General features: G+C 39.6%; 2 protein-coding genes across 2 annotated transcripts in view; both read left to right on the forward strand.

Moving 5' to 3' along the window:
• Nucleotides 1–1,784: 1,784 nt before the first annotated feature.
• LOC139941577 (uncharacterized) lies at nucleotides 1,785–9,158 on the forward strand. Its single transcript, XM_071938142.1, has 7 exons — nucleotides 1,785–1,942; nucleotides 2,824–3,204; nucleotides 4,245–4,448; nucleotides 5,174–5,310; nucleotides 6,200–6,360; nucleotides 6,803–6,920; nucleotides 7,501–9,158. The coding sequence occupies exons 2-7, from the start codon at nucleotides 2,850–2,852 to the stop codon at nucleotides 7,741–7,743; spliced, it is 1,218 nt and encodes a 405-aa protein (XP_071794243.1). The 5' UTR covers nucleotides 1,785–1,942; nucleotides 2,824–2,849; the 3' UTR covers nucleotides 7,744–9,158.
• Nucleotides 9,159–10,033: 875 nt separating this feature from the next.
• LOC139941581 (cytosolic carboxypeptidase 1-like) overlaps nucleotides 10,034–14,562 on the forward strand; it is a 39,369-nt gene continuing 34,840 nt past the window's right edge. Inside the window, exons 1-3 of the mRNA XM_071938147.1 lie at nucleotides 10,034–10,107; nucleotides 11,572–11,733; nucleotides 13,017–13,132. Coding sequence (XP_071794248.1) covers nucleotides 11,693–11,733; nucleotides 13,017–13,132 — 157 coding nt within the window. The 5' untranslated portion in view covers nucleotides 10,034–10,107; nucleotides 11,572–11,692. The remainder of the gene's footprint in view (nucleotides 10,108–11,571; nucleotides 11,734–13,016; nucleotides 13,133–14,562) is intronic.

Raw genomic sequence — 14,562 nt, forward strand, 5'->3', positions numbered from 1 at the left:
GCGAGATCACTGCTCTCGCGCGAACTGATGGCTCCCCGATTTCGGCGTGGGGCCGATTTAACGACTTGTCCATAAGTCTAAACTAACATTGGTTATTCATGTTTTTATCGTGTATTTTCGACAGACTTGCGTCCCCTCCCCAATCCTGGGAAACAGCCTCTCAAAATTAATCAAATAAATTTCAAGGCAACCAATTCAGCTCAGTTGGCAGGTCAGCCGTTTAGGATTTTTTTGTTAGTCGACTTTTTAGTGCCGTGCCGCCGCGAGTCGACCAAACTGTTTTGCTCTACTGACTCTCTTGTTGCTATAGCTGTCATGGCGGCGTCCGCAAAAGTTAATCGTGAACGAGTGGAGGGTCTACGACAGTAGTGCGAACAAATAATCACATAATAAAAATAATAAAGTATTGGGTGAGGAGTGGGATAACAAAGAAAGTTCATCTGAACGCCGGAACAGAAGAGGGTTTTTGGTTGCCCGTCGAAAAAGCACTTTTACGATAACAAAACAGGTCTCAAAGATTTACTTGCAGCGCGGTAGGGGGAGGTATCGTATAGCCATGCTCCATGGTGGTCATACATGTAGACCTTTTCGCAAATACTGGGGCGCGCGCGTAAAGCTTGGAATTAGGTGCATTGTGGTCTAGCTGGTAGCAAAATTTGATTCATATCTATCCCACAATGCACCTCATTCAACAGTCTGCGCTTGCGCATTGGTATTTGCGATAAGGTCTATAGACCTTTTCGCAAATACTGGGGCGCGCGCGTAAAGCTTGGAATTAGGTGCATTGTGGTCTAGCTGATTACAAATTTGATTCATATATATCCCACAATGCACCTCATTCAACAGTCTGCGCTTGCGCATTGGTATTTGCGATAAGGTCTATGGTATAGCAGAGCACCTGAGACTCACGCCCGCAACGACAGCATGCTACGTCATCCCGGAGAGCTTGACACGTCGGTTGCAATTGTGTCCGCCATGCAATACTGTCCACTTTTGCATATTATGCAATTGAGCTTGATAGAACGTGATTACTGCGTGCCGAACTGCCCGGTGACGTCACCCGGAGCTCTAAGTACGCCCATGATGCAATGTGTCCGCCATGCAATACTGTCCGCTCCGGACACTTTTGCATATGCAATTGTGTCCGGGGCTATGAAAAAACCGTCCGGCGGACATTATTGCATATGCAATAATGTCCTCCGGATAGTATTGCATAGAGGACAATAATATTGCATGCGAAACCGGACGGCTGAGGCCGCAACACAGGCTCACTTTGATGGACACTTGTTGGTTAAGACCAGCATTCTCACTAAATTGGTGCGTCTCAACAACAAAATGCATATAAATAATAATTATAACAAACCTGTAAAAATTAATTTGAATTAATTTCAGTGAGAAATCTTCTTTCTCAAAAACTAAGTTACTTCAGTAGGGAGCCGTGTCTCACAATGTTTTTAATAGTTCTCCATTGCTCGTTAAAAATACCAAATAAGTTTTTTATGCTTACAATTATTATTTTGAGATTATTTCCAAAAGTTAGTGTCCAATTAAGTTAATTTTTATGAGTTATAAAAATTAATACCCTCAAAGTTAAAACACAGAACCCCGGGTTTTGATAGATTCTTTCATACACAATCTATTGTCTGTAAAAAAAAAAAAAAAAAAAAAAAAAGGTGTAAGGGCTCCCAGGATCGAGCAGGGAAGCCCACCACCAATCACCAATCTTATTCAAAGGGCGCCACCTTTTGCCCAAAGATTCACTTTGCAAACAAAGATCGGTTTCCGTCTTTCTCTGGTGTAAGAATTGCGTGTCGGAATTTGGGGACCAGACTGTTCTAAATCTGTTGTTTTTCATTTTTTTCGCGCAAGCGGTTAAATTGAAACTCGTAAAACGTGTTCTTATAAAACGACGTTACAAAAACCGTACAGGAGATCTTTTGAGGTAAGTAATTCAACTGATTTATAGTCTGGTTTTATGTTTCTATTTTGCCTTAAATTCCTACTCCTTTTTGCGTGCTGTGGCCAAATCAAACTCAGTCAAAAAGTTTGTTTTTCATCAGTGTCACTGTCACCAACATCATACATGAACATCATCACGCTTACACTTTTACAGTTACACTCACAGTCACACTGCTGGCTGCACTTTTGTAGTATGCAACGGAGCGGAGGAGTCCAACCTGGGCTACACAATGGCATTATATCATTATGTACTTCTAGAAACCTGCTGTCTAACCACCTGACCACTGTCACTGACCTAGGCCGTGTACACAAATGTAACTTTTAAAACTTAACTTAAAAACTTTAAGTTAATGCATTTATAATTATAAATATAATTATATATTATACAAAATTATACTTATAGACCTTTTTTAATTTTTATGCACATAACGTCATTTCAGTAGGGTGCCCTCACCTGGAGGTCAAAAGGAGGTTGTTCGATTGTTTCGTCACCGCCGTTTTTCCACTAAGATGGCCGATGGATGACGTCAATGCATATTAACTTAAGGTCTATAATAAAGCGCTTTAAATTACGCTGTTTCAAAGCGCTGTACAGTCAAGAAAAACATTAAAATGCAGGATTAAAAAACATGAGAAAAATAGCAATATGGTTTTTTAAAAATACACAACAGTTAAACAAGTAGCAAGAAATTTAGTAAAAACATTATAATACAAACAATCATTTTACACAGAATAAAATACAAAATAATAAGCGTCAGGCGGACCCAGAGTAAATCAACACCATTTCTGTAGGAGTGTAGGCTTTCGCGGTGATATCATTCAGAGATTTCTCATACACTGTACCTCAACATGTTTCTTCAACAGCCATTAATGTAATTGTGAGAAATGTAATGTCTCGCATACTGAGACAATCCCCAAGGCGGGGCCTCCGACCTTTACGAGAACAACTCAACGTTGACAATGTAGAGAACACCAGTCCAGCCTCAAGCGACGCTGATGCTGATCCAGATGTGCCTGTTGCTCAGATGAAAAACATATTCGAACAGACTCCCAAAGTGAGACCTCCAGTAACAACACCCCGTCATCATCAAGCCCCTTTGCAAAAGAACGTTGCAGTCCAAAAAAGGTGGGGGAAGGATGCAACATTGGTGAAGAACAGACTCGAGAAGACCATTTTGGGCGGAGTAACAGATGATGATGAGAAGCAGGTCAGCCCTAGTCTGAGACAACTCAGGATGACACCAGGTAGGATTTTAAAAGTTTAAATGTACAATAATTATTAGTCGTGATAGTCAGTGTTGTAGCCACGGAGGGCGGTGCCATGCGGGCCTGCCCAGAATCTAACGAAATTTCGCCCAGCACTCTGAGCAAAACACATTGTGCTGCCCAGCACAGAATTCCCCCAGATTGCACTTCATGAATAACGACCCTGTATCTAAACAGGCATAATTTGTTGAACCACTTGTCTTGGTGGACTAAATTGGATTTAGAGCCCGCCACTAAAATTGGTCAAGGTACAACACTGGTGATAAGCTTAACTTTCAGTCCTCCTGACGGTTGTAGTCCTGCCGAGCAGTCTACAAAATGAAGTTCACAGGACCCAAGCTCTGGTGTTGGCAGAATCCTGGTCATGACACTTCTGCCTTTGAGCAAGGCATGTACTTGTGTACACTGTGTAACCACAGTTGCTTCTTAAAAAGTTTGGGAAAGTAACATTCTGCTCTACCGACCATGCTCATAGAGTTGATGATACCCATGCCTACATCATATGAAGGGGTTAACTCTGTTTCAGCCCAGGAGTACATGTAGGTTGCATCGTGCCCCTGGTGACAGTTGAGCTGAGTACGATGTAGGTGTACACATTCACACCAGGGATCTACCTGTATTTAAATAAAAGGGTACAATAGATTCCACTGTTCGGGAAAGGTCCACGGTACCAATAGACCTTTTCGCAAATACTGGGACGCGCGCGTGAAGCTTGGAATTAGGTGCATTGTGGTCTAGCTGGTATCCAAATTTGATCCATATCTATCCCACAATGCACCTCATTCAACAGTCTGCGCTTGCGCATTGGTATTTGCGATAAGGTCTGTGGGAGATGTTGCAAAAAAGTTAAGAGTAAAAACAAAAGAGGGACAATAGGAGTTCCACAGTTGCAATGGTATACAAGCTTGTAAGGGATGAAAGTCCAAGTCAGTTGTACCATCATGACCATAGTACTTGTTGATAATAAAGGAATTTCATCTAGTATACAGGAAAATGATTGATTCTTACATTTCTCACAGGAAGGGCTTTGCAGAAGCAAAAAATTCTTGAGCGTAAACACCACGAGGCCAAGTCTCGAGCCCATACCCTTGGTATCGGTGGCGGAATCAGCCTCTGGCCACAGATGGAGAATATGAGGTTGACCCAGCGGGAAGTAGCAGCATTGACGGGTGTTTCTGCAGCGCTGGTCGTGGGCGTTGTGTTTCTCTTTCACTATCTACATGGTAGGACTGGCCATTACTACATGTAACTCATTCTTATTCAGCTGATTTCAATCTTGTTAAAGGCTGATGGACAGCCAATGAGCCATCTGGAAGTTAAATTTGAATAGTGACTGCTACATTGACTTGTATAGTCACAAGTTACCTTTTTTTATATTTTTTTAATATTTGAATTCCTCAGACTAGTGTGAAAGGTCAAGCTAACTGGTCCTGCTTGCTAGTCACTAAAACAAGTCCATATACATTGCAAAACATTTCCTTAGCTTTAAAGCCATTTTACACTTTCGGTACAGAAACAAAATTAAAAGTTCACAGATTTACTAATAGTTTACAGGGTTAACGAAAGGTAATGGTGAAAGACTTATCTTGAAATATTATTCCATGAAATGCTTTACTTTTTGAGAAAACATTAAAACAATATTAATTCTCGATAGCGAGAATTACAGACTTATTTTAAACCCATGTCATGACACGGCGAAACGTGGCGACACAAGGGTGGGTTTTCCCCGTTATTTTCTCCCGACTCCGATGACTGATTGAGCCTAAATTTTCACAGGTTTGTTATTTTATATTTATATAAGTTGTGGTACACGAAGTGTGGGCCTTGGACCTTTTCCGAAAGTGTCCAATGGCTTTAAAATGGATTGCTTTGAGAAAAAAAAAAACAGTGAAAGAGAAACTATGAGCTTGACTTTTACCAAAAACTTTTGAGTTTCTTTTCTTATCAGGAGCTGTATTGGATGGCTTAAGATCCTACAACAGACAACTTACAAGTTTCCCACAGAGGAACAGGATTGACCCCACAGGCCAAGAGAAATTTGACAAGTCTGTCCTAGCCTGGCATATGGCATTCACGAACCTAATGGTGAGATCAGTATGTATTTATTTCATTCATTGAGGGCTTGAGGGGTCAAACCAGCTGAGAATTATCAAGTAAGGTTTTATGCTAACAATTATTAATAATTGAGTAATTACCTATAGTGTCCACTGCCTTTAAAAATATTATCCAAACCATATTACTTTGAAGAAAATCCTTTCGGAGAAAATCCTTTCTCAAAATAGGTTCAGTAGCTGCGGTGCCTCTCACCCAGTAAGTTTGTTATTGTCATAAAAATTTTGGAGTATTTGGCCCTCCTACACAAATGTATGACCCATAGTGCTAGCCAGAGGGGGTGTCTATGGCCCTTTTCTAATAATGGCTTTGGCTCAGGCTAGCTTGGCCCCGCGGTTGTTTTAACAATAATGATAATATCAAAGTCTTATATAGTGCACGTATCCACCAAAAAAGGTACTCACTTTCAGAAAGATAGGTTATTGAAGTAATGAATTCTCAGATCCAGCTACACAACACATGGGACCAATGGCTTTACATCCGATCCGAAGGACGAAGCAATGGTTAAGTGATTGCTTAAGGACACATGTGTCACGGCTGGGGATTTGAACCTACACTCTGCTGATCAGAATCACCAGAGTTTGAATTCGGTGCTCTTAACCGCTCGGCCACAACCCTTGACAATTGAACTGTGTGTGCTTTGCGTACGCACTCGGGGCTTAAGAACAGAGCCTGAATAAATCCAAAGCGGAAGCCATGTATTTGAAAAGGGCCATGTTTCCCTGTTGTATCTCGCATATTCACTTTTTAATGTGTTGTAAGTGAACAGTTTGGATACAGTTTTTAAGTTTTCAACAAATTTTAACACCAAATCTTGGTTTAAATCTTGACCCAACACTTTTAACCATTGGTCATTTTATAGGATTCACTACATGGAGATTTTGACACCCAGTGGCCGAAGACTCTAGGGATGTACCAGCTGTGTGCGATATTCTACATCATATTCATTGGTCTCTTACTGTACTATCTAGCTGATAATATGCTGACCACGAGCCGCTTGACACCTCAGAGGATCAAGATATGGTAAGCGTCTTCCAATCATTTTATTGAGTAAGTGATCAAATGCTTTATACCCTGCATATTACTCCCTTGCAGTTTGTACCTGGGTAAGCCCCCTAATACTAATAGAGTCAATTGACTCAAGTTGTTGTGAGACTGGTTTTTAAGTCTAGTTTTTTACCAAGGGCTGTACTGTTGTCTTGTGTGCAGAATTAATATGAACGGGTTTGTGACATGTGAAGCTGTTTACTGTTAAGCAGCGCTATGAAATTGGGCCCTTGTGAGCATTACGTATTGTGTGAGTACCAGGTACGCATTTGAGTGTTCTGGTCAAAAACATTATTCTGAAATATGCAAAAGAGGCCAAAGGTAGTACGCATCCTGCAATTTTTTTTCGTCTGAGCTGCCCCTGTTGATTAGAGATCATGTTTTAAACAAAGGTTATGACTTCTGCTTTCTTATTCAGGGTGTCTCTATTGGTTGTTACTGGTGTGTGGAGTATACTAATGATGTATCTACTTGTGAAAGCACAGCAACTTGAGACCAAAGTCGAGTCGACTATACACTCTTTAAGCGACCATCTGGTAAGCGTTAATGTCGTCGCGTCAGTGCAAAACAATTTATCTTGGCACGTGTTTGTTTTATGTGTGCATCCGGTCAAAAAATAATAGATCTGTACATTATTTATGCGGATGTTTTGGTTCATTCCCAACTTTTTTAGTGCAAAATTTGAAACATGACTTAATTGGATTTCAACAACAAATGGGTCTTAACATTCGAAGGAGGAATATTTTAACAGTAAAAACGTCAAATTCAAGACAATTTTGATTGAATATTATTGAAAGTCGGAAATGAACCAAAAACATCCCCATGGCATGCAAAAATGTTGAGACCCATTTTTCTCAGAATGAAGTCAGCGAATGTTTTGGATGTTTTAAAATTTTGCACTGGAAGCTTATCAAATACAAAGTAAATTTGCACCACATGAGGTTAGAGACTTGTAATTTGTCCCCACTCACATGAGGACTCTATCTTTTTCGAAAATGGGAACAAATTTGAATTTGACATTTCCCTTGCTCTTTAAATGTATCTTATTGTATGGTCTACAGCTGTCTGTTCCAGTCGTTTTCTCACCTTCTCTTTGTGTTTTCTATCAACCCCCAGAGTGATTTAGTCTTCTTGGACCTGAATCTTACACGCTACAAAGACGTCCTGATGTACTGGAGGATACGTTGCCTTCCCCCTACGACCACGGGTACACTCAGCATCATGGGATTTCTCCAGGTTCGAGACGTCGCCTACTACCTGCAGTATTACAGTCTGCCTGTGTTGACGGTACTACTAACTCCAGTGGTGCGTCTTGTGTTAGCAGTCAAGGAGGTCTACAGTACTAGCAAGTCCAAGTAACTTTTGAAACTTGGCTTCTTTCATCATCGGGAACATTTCATTTTGGATAGAATGCAGAAGCGCATTGTTGATCTTGTTGGTGGAGTGTTATGATCAACAGTCTGCCTGTGTTGACAGTACTAGTAACTCCAGTGGTACGACTTGTGTTAGCAGTCAAGCAGGTTTACAGTACTAGCACGTTTAAGTAACTCTGAAACTGGGCTTCTTTCACTTGGAACATTTCAAATTAGATTTTTTAATGCAGAGAGTATTGTTAATGTTGTTGATGGAGTGTTATAGTGTCTGCCTGTGTAGTCTACAGTACAAGCAAGCCGAAATAACTTGAAACTTGCCATCTTCCATCAGGAACATTTCATTTTAGATTGAGTGCAGAAGAATTTTGTTGATCTTGCTGGTGGAGTGTTAGGATCGTCTTCCGACTGCTTTCTCCTAAAGACGATCAAAGCATACGAATCTAATCGTTGGGTATAACAGCACCGGTTCTTTTTCAGAACCAACACTACCAAAAGATATATTTTCACCTTAACAGGCATGTATGCTTCTTTTTTGAAAGGGCAAGGGCACCAGACATTTTCTTCTTGGTAAAGGGCACCCTATGAGGAATTTACAAATTTCTACTGGAGCATTTCAAGGGCACCAAGGCAATGATCAGGAGGCATGGACGCAACTGTCGTCCTTGCCTCCATGAAGTATCAGGCCTGTCACCTAATTGATTATACCAGTTGTATTTCAAATCCCTCGCTATGTCTCCAGGGGTGGATTTCACAAAGGTAGTCCTAACTTAGGACCAGTCCTATCTCTTAGCATTGCATAGGACTAGTCCTAAGTTAGGACTACCTTTGTGAAATCCACCCCTGCAGATTTTTATTGCGCAATAAAGGCAAACCAAAAACACCATTGGATAAAAGGAGTTGTATTCATTAAGATTTAAACAAGTATTCATTTCTTAACAGGGGTAACATCAGAACAGATGTTTATTTATTTCCACATAAATGTGTTATTCCTAAAGTTATATTGTGTGACCAGGGTATATTATGTCCACTTTTAATATTTTCACAGTCGTAGTTGAGTGAGGGTGTAGCAATCAATTTAAAGATTCACCTGGCAGACCATTTGGCGCATTTTTATAAAGCACTAAGATTGATCCTAGTATGAGTTATCAACATCATCATCATAGTGATTTGTGTTTTGATATCATGCTTCAAGTTAACAAAAAAAAATGATCTTTTCCTCTTCACTTCCAGCTGTGAAAAATGTCTGTGTTGAACTTTTGTTGAAAATATTATGACATAATCACTGTTTTTAAAATGAAATAAAACTGTATTTGAAAGCCTCAATCTATTCAATTAGTACTACATGTACGGTATCTAGAAAATGAATCTTTTGATTGTTTCATACAAATATGTTTATTTTGTAAAGTAATTGCTATGTAATTATGTGAAAATGTAGATACTTCAGCATTTGTAAATTGCATTAAAATGATTAAAAACAAATAAATTCTAGAGAGTGGAGTTTTGTTGTTGTTGCCCAAATCACCTCTTTCCTGATGCCATCTCTTGTGTCCATATTACATGTATTTAGTCAGCAATGAAGTTACATTTCAGACAAGGACAGTTATTCAAGCCTCTTTTGGATGTTAGGAATTCAAAATTGCTGCCCTATGATACAATCCATTTGATTTTATTTAAAACAGACTAATGACCTGATGTTATTGGTGGAGATATGCCCCCCCCCCCACCCAGTTCCTCAAGCTCGCATAACGGCACTATAACTACATGTAGGGTAACATTTTAAGGGGGGGGGGGAGAGAAGAGAATCTGGCGTGTGTGTAAACATATATTGGCAGGGTGTAAATGGAAACATAGTTGTTAAAACCATCAAAATAGTCAGAGTGTGAAACATTTAACTCTGGGATCCCAAATTATGTCAAATAGGGGTGGGGCACAGACATTTTAGGGTTTCTCTTTTCGGGGGGGCATCGCTGCATTACTGTAATTTCAAATATCTTAGTAGTTGTTAATTAATTCATTCGTTTAATGGGTGTTTTCTATTCATTTTGGAGCAATCTGACTGATTACATTTAAAACACAAAACTTCAAAAAGGCATCCACTGATCAATTTCCAGCAGTTGGATATGGAGTTAGAAATACATGTAGAATAGTAGCAGGTAAGATTAGACATGCAGCTCTGCCTTTACTATCATGTGGAAAAAATATACACAACAGCGGTCACCACCAGGGCACTGTGTCGCTGAGGTCAAGCATGTACAATACACACAATCCCAACCGCAGGAAAGTTCGCCGCTCGATTGCATTGATGGTGGATGTTGACATTCGAAACACCTCTCACCGATGGAAAAAGCCGGTAACCAATCCATTTATAATCACCTCTTCTTACTGAAATAGTGTCATTCTCATCATTCTTATGAGCTTGATTTGACATTATACATGAGTTGTATTGTATTTATTATTTGGGTGGAGTTGTGCTGGGGATCGCGAAATTGAATTACACCGGGGCTCCCCGACTCTGGCAGTTGTTTGTTGTCGTCGTTACTCCGATCCCCCTTTTCATTCAGATCAGAATTTGCACTTGTTCTTTACGCCTACTCTTGCAAATAGATTATAACGTTATGGCTTCCGCGGTTAGTGCAATCTGCCGTTGGATAACTTTCCGCATGGCGCCACCACTTTTTCACTCATTTTTAGAAAAAGGGATATATCAATCAGGTAAATAAGTTCCTATATTATTTCATATCAAACGAAAAAGTGGTGGCGCCATACGGAAACTTTTCCAACTACATTTGAATTGTAGTAACTCTTCTAGAACTATGCGGTTTCGTTCCACTATCGTCTCCCGAAGTAATTTGTAACCATCCTCCTCTTACTTCTGTCATGTCTGTCATGTCTCACTCTCAGACAAACTTCACAGACATTGTCTGTCTTAGTTGCGACAACTTAACCCTCCTGTCGGCAAGAGGGTTATGAATCGCATGAGTGTGATTGTGAAGTTTTGTGTTGCCACGTAAATCTCGCTGTGTTTTAATATGCGAATGAAACTTGCAATTTCATCAATCAAATAAAAATGTCTTAATATTTGAACAGACGTGGAGGAAAGAAATCAGAAATAAAATGTAGTTTTGGGCCATGGTACTACAATTTTTTTTTCAAATTGTAAATTGCACCATAGTCCTACCACTGTACCAGAACCATGCATGGAGGTACAACATGTATGTAGACCCAGTAAATGGGGCGCCGTACTCCTTTTTTATAAATTTTGTCATTATCAGTCGTTGCAGTACCCCATGTAGTTTGCTTTGGCTGGGGCGCTAGTACGACCGATAACAACAAAATTTTGAAAAAAGGGGTACAGCGCCCCAGTTACTGGGTTTAGCATGGAGGTAGAATTTGATGCACGAACATTACATTAACACAAGTTGTTGGACTGTTTTTTGCCGGTTTCTTGAATAGTACAGTTGAAATTTGTCTACATTGCCCTTGTAGCCTATGTGTTTACAATGGTGCATGAAGCTTAATATGTATTTCCCCCTTGTCAGCTGGTGAGTTAATTTCAGCAGTTGAACACTCTCTAGCTAAACCAGAACTTCCTAGGGTAAAGGTTCAAAGTTGGACCTTCTTTTGAACAGTTTCAGTTCGTGGCCCCTGTCACTGCCTATGCCGAGCATTGACAAATCATCAGGAACTTCCCTTTGCAAAATTAAAATGGCCTTGCCCTCTCACAGAGAAAATTTGTGGCCTGAAAACGATGTCATAATTTACGTATAAATCTAAGAAAACAAAGCCATTGAAAATATGTTTTTTCCCCCTGCAGAACAATCTGTGACTAAATAAGCAGTAAACTCAACTGTGGATTATGGCAACGGGGAACAACTTCCAAGTCAGTTGTTGAGTTTGTAACATCCTCAACGGTTGCCTCGTATTATTGCATTAAGATGAGCAAAGCCAAGATGGAGAAAGTTTTAAGCACACCAGGGTGAGTCATTTTAACATGAAATAAATCTAACAAATCTGGTACATGTAACACCCGCTTCAGACAGGCGCTCCAGAGTCGCGCCGAACCAAATTCTGAATTAAGTACATGAAAAGTTCGACATCTGAAACAGTTACATTGTAGGAGTGACTGAACGCGCTAGAAGTCGAAAGATCAACATTTGCAGTCGGTCGGAAAGTCTCTGGAGCGCCTTGGTTTCAGACGTCGATCTTGTCATGAGCCGAACCTAATGTAAATGTTCTGTTAGTTTGCCTGTCTGAAACCAAAATTGAATTGGGTCGACCTAGAGTCGCTCCTAATCTATTTGGTTCGGCGCGACTCTGGAGCGCCTGTCTGAAGCTGGTGTGATACACGTATCTTTTGTCTCTGATACACCTCCAGGGCTCATCTTTGTGAGAAACATCCACAAAACTGCAGGCTTTTAAAGTTTTGATTAAAAAAAAAAATTGGGGCCAGAATTTTGTTAGTCCTACAAGTCCAGAATCAAAATGATACAAAAGCTATCTACAGGGTGTCACAATTAAACTTTTTTTTACAATGTATTAGAACCAAGCTCTAAGGGAAGATTTATTTCATTTGCCGTCTATTGAGGAGCCTACATATTTGGGTAATAGATACTCGACAGAATTGAAAGGACTCAAAGTCAACATTTGAATACACACAAGATGCAGTGAGGAACAGTAATTGATCAAAGACACAAGACTACCGGACTTGTCCAGTCATGCCAGTCAAATGTTTAACTGGCCCAACACTAAAAAACACTGTCCTTAGTCCTCAGGCATGTGAGCAAGTGTAAAACCCCTGAGCCTGACAACAAGAGAATACTGGAGAATTACTTTACAAGAAAACATCTCAAGTGTAAAACTGAAATATCAAAACTATGTTACTATTTTTGCTTAAATTTTCATGTATCTAATGGACCCTTCCCATGAAATATGCTAATTACATTCACGCATGCGTACAGACCCTGTTGGTTGGCAAACGCCATAGAGTTGTGCACTAAGCATTGCGCAGTCGCAAGTGCGTCACGCACCCATTAGCCGTGTACAAAACAGCGCAATTTTCCCTCAATTTGCCAACCAAAACGTTAGTGCGCACGCGCTATGTGCAATTTACATATTTCATGGGAAGGGTATTATTGTAGGCCTAAATGCTCTGCATCTCTTCTGCATCAGGAGGTTCTTTAAGACATATGTACAATGTATACTATGTATTGTATGGCACATCATAATTGACCACTGTTATGAATATGATTTTGTGACCAGATCCAGAATTGGGACGCTGCTGTACTCTTTGGAGAAGCTGAACAGCTCTAGCTCTGATGATGTGGAGCAGATGCGCTATACTACGGCCAAAATATTACATTGTACTAAAGACCAAGGTAAAAAAATGAGGCACTTTTACTGAGCCTCACTTTAATACACAATACACCAGGGCCCGGTTTCATAAAGTTGTTTAGCAGAAAATACTGCTTAGAGAAATTATTGGGGTGCCGGTTGCAACATTGTAAACTTTATGGAAAGTTGGCAGGTTTCTGCTAAGCAAGATTTTGTTGTGTTTAGCAGAAACATGTTATGAGCAAACAATTTCAGAACAGACATGACAGAAAACCTAAAATAACACATGTTTTAAACTTTTGAACTGTAACTGTTTACACTACAGAAGAAAAGATTTCATGGTAATTATGTTTGTTGACATAAAGTTCAGCAAAGCAAACTAAGTGATAACTAAAAGAAAACATGTACAGTACATAAAACCATGGAGGTACACGTAGAACGCAACTAGTTTGCAGATCATCACCCTTATATAAAAATCCTCTTTTTATTTTTTTTCTAATGCCGTTGAAAACTAGAAAATACAGTACGAAGAAGGTGTGTGAAATGTACTTGAATTGCAGTTCCTCACTGTTTTCTTGTACAAACAAAGTTGCATACGTGTTTGAAAACACAGTAATTCAAATATCAGAACGATTACAGTTTCAAAGACTTTAGGCCAAACAAAATAAAATTATGTTGTGTTTACGGTAACGGCCTGAAAAAATTCCAGGTAGGTAGATAGGAAAATATAATATATATATATATAGATATTTTTTTTTAAGTTCTTGAATTTGGAGGTATTTGTTAATATTTTGGAACAAGTTTTGATATCGCCATGATTTTCGTAAAAATGCATTATACTGGTAAGTCGTGATAAATAGTTTTATAAGTGAGGAAACATGTTAAAATTTTCATTTTAAGTTTTACCAACTCACAAAATATTTAGAAAAAAAGTTTTGAGGTCGACAATTTGGCCGCAAAAAAATGAGGTCGGTCGGGTTACCGTAAACACAACGTTTATTTTGTTTGGCCTTAAATTTCTGACATTACCTGTAATGTACAGTATGTGTTGGCTAAACCGACAATAGAATATAGAGTCTATCAACAGGGTTGATACTCTTCTGTACACAAAGAAAGCCACTTGAGATAACATTGTCATCGGATTTAAATTGTCCAAAGTACAGCAGTTAATGTGTGATGTGATGACAATTGTTCGCAAAAGGTTAGATAATTTAGGCATGCAGTGCTCTTGATCATGTTTATTATATACAGGTCTGGAATTTCACTAAGGCCACAACGGCCATTGCCTCCATTCCCCTGGTTTTAGCCTTGGTGCCCCTTTAAAACTTTCCCATAGACTTCATGATTTTCTTATGGAAGTGCCCTTTGCCGAATGAAAATGGACTTGCCCTCTCAAAGATGAAATTCCAGGGCTGTGTATAGCATCAACAAGGGAATACTTTGCTTTACTTTTAGCGGTTGGGGAGTCTATTCT

The sequence above is a fragment of the Asterias amurensis genome, chromosome 9, assembly GCF_032118995.1.
Source record: "Asterias amurensis chromosome 9, ASM3211899v1".
Taxonomy (NCBI): domain Eukaryota; kingdom Metazoa; phylum Echinodermata; class Asteroidea; order Forcipulatida; family Asteriidae; genus Asterias; species Asterias amurensis.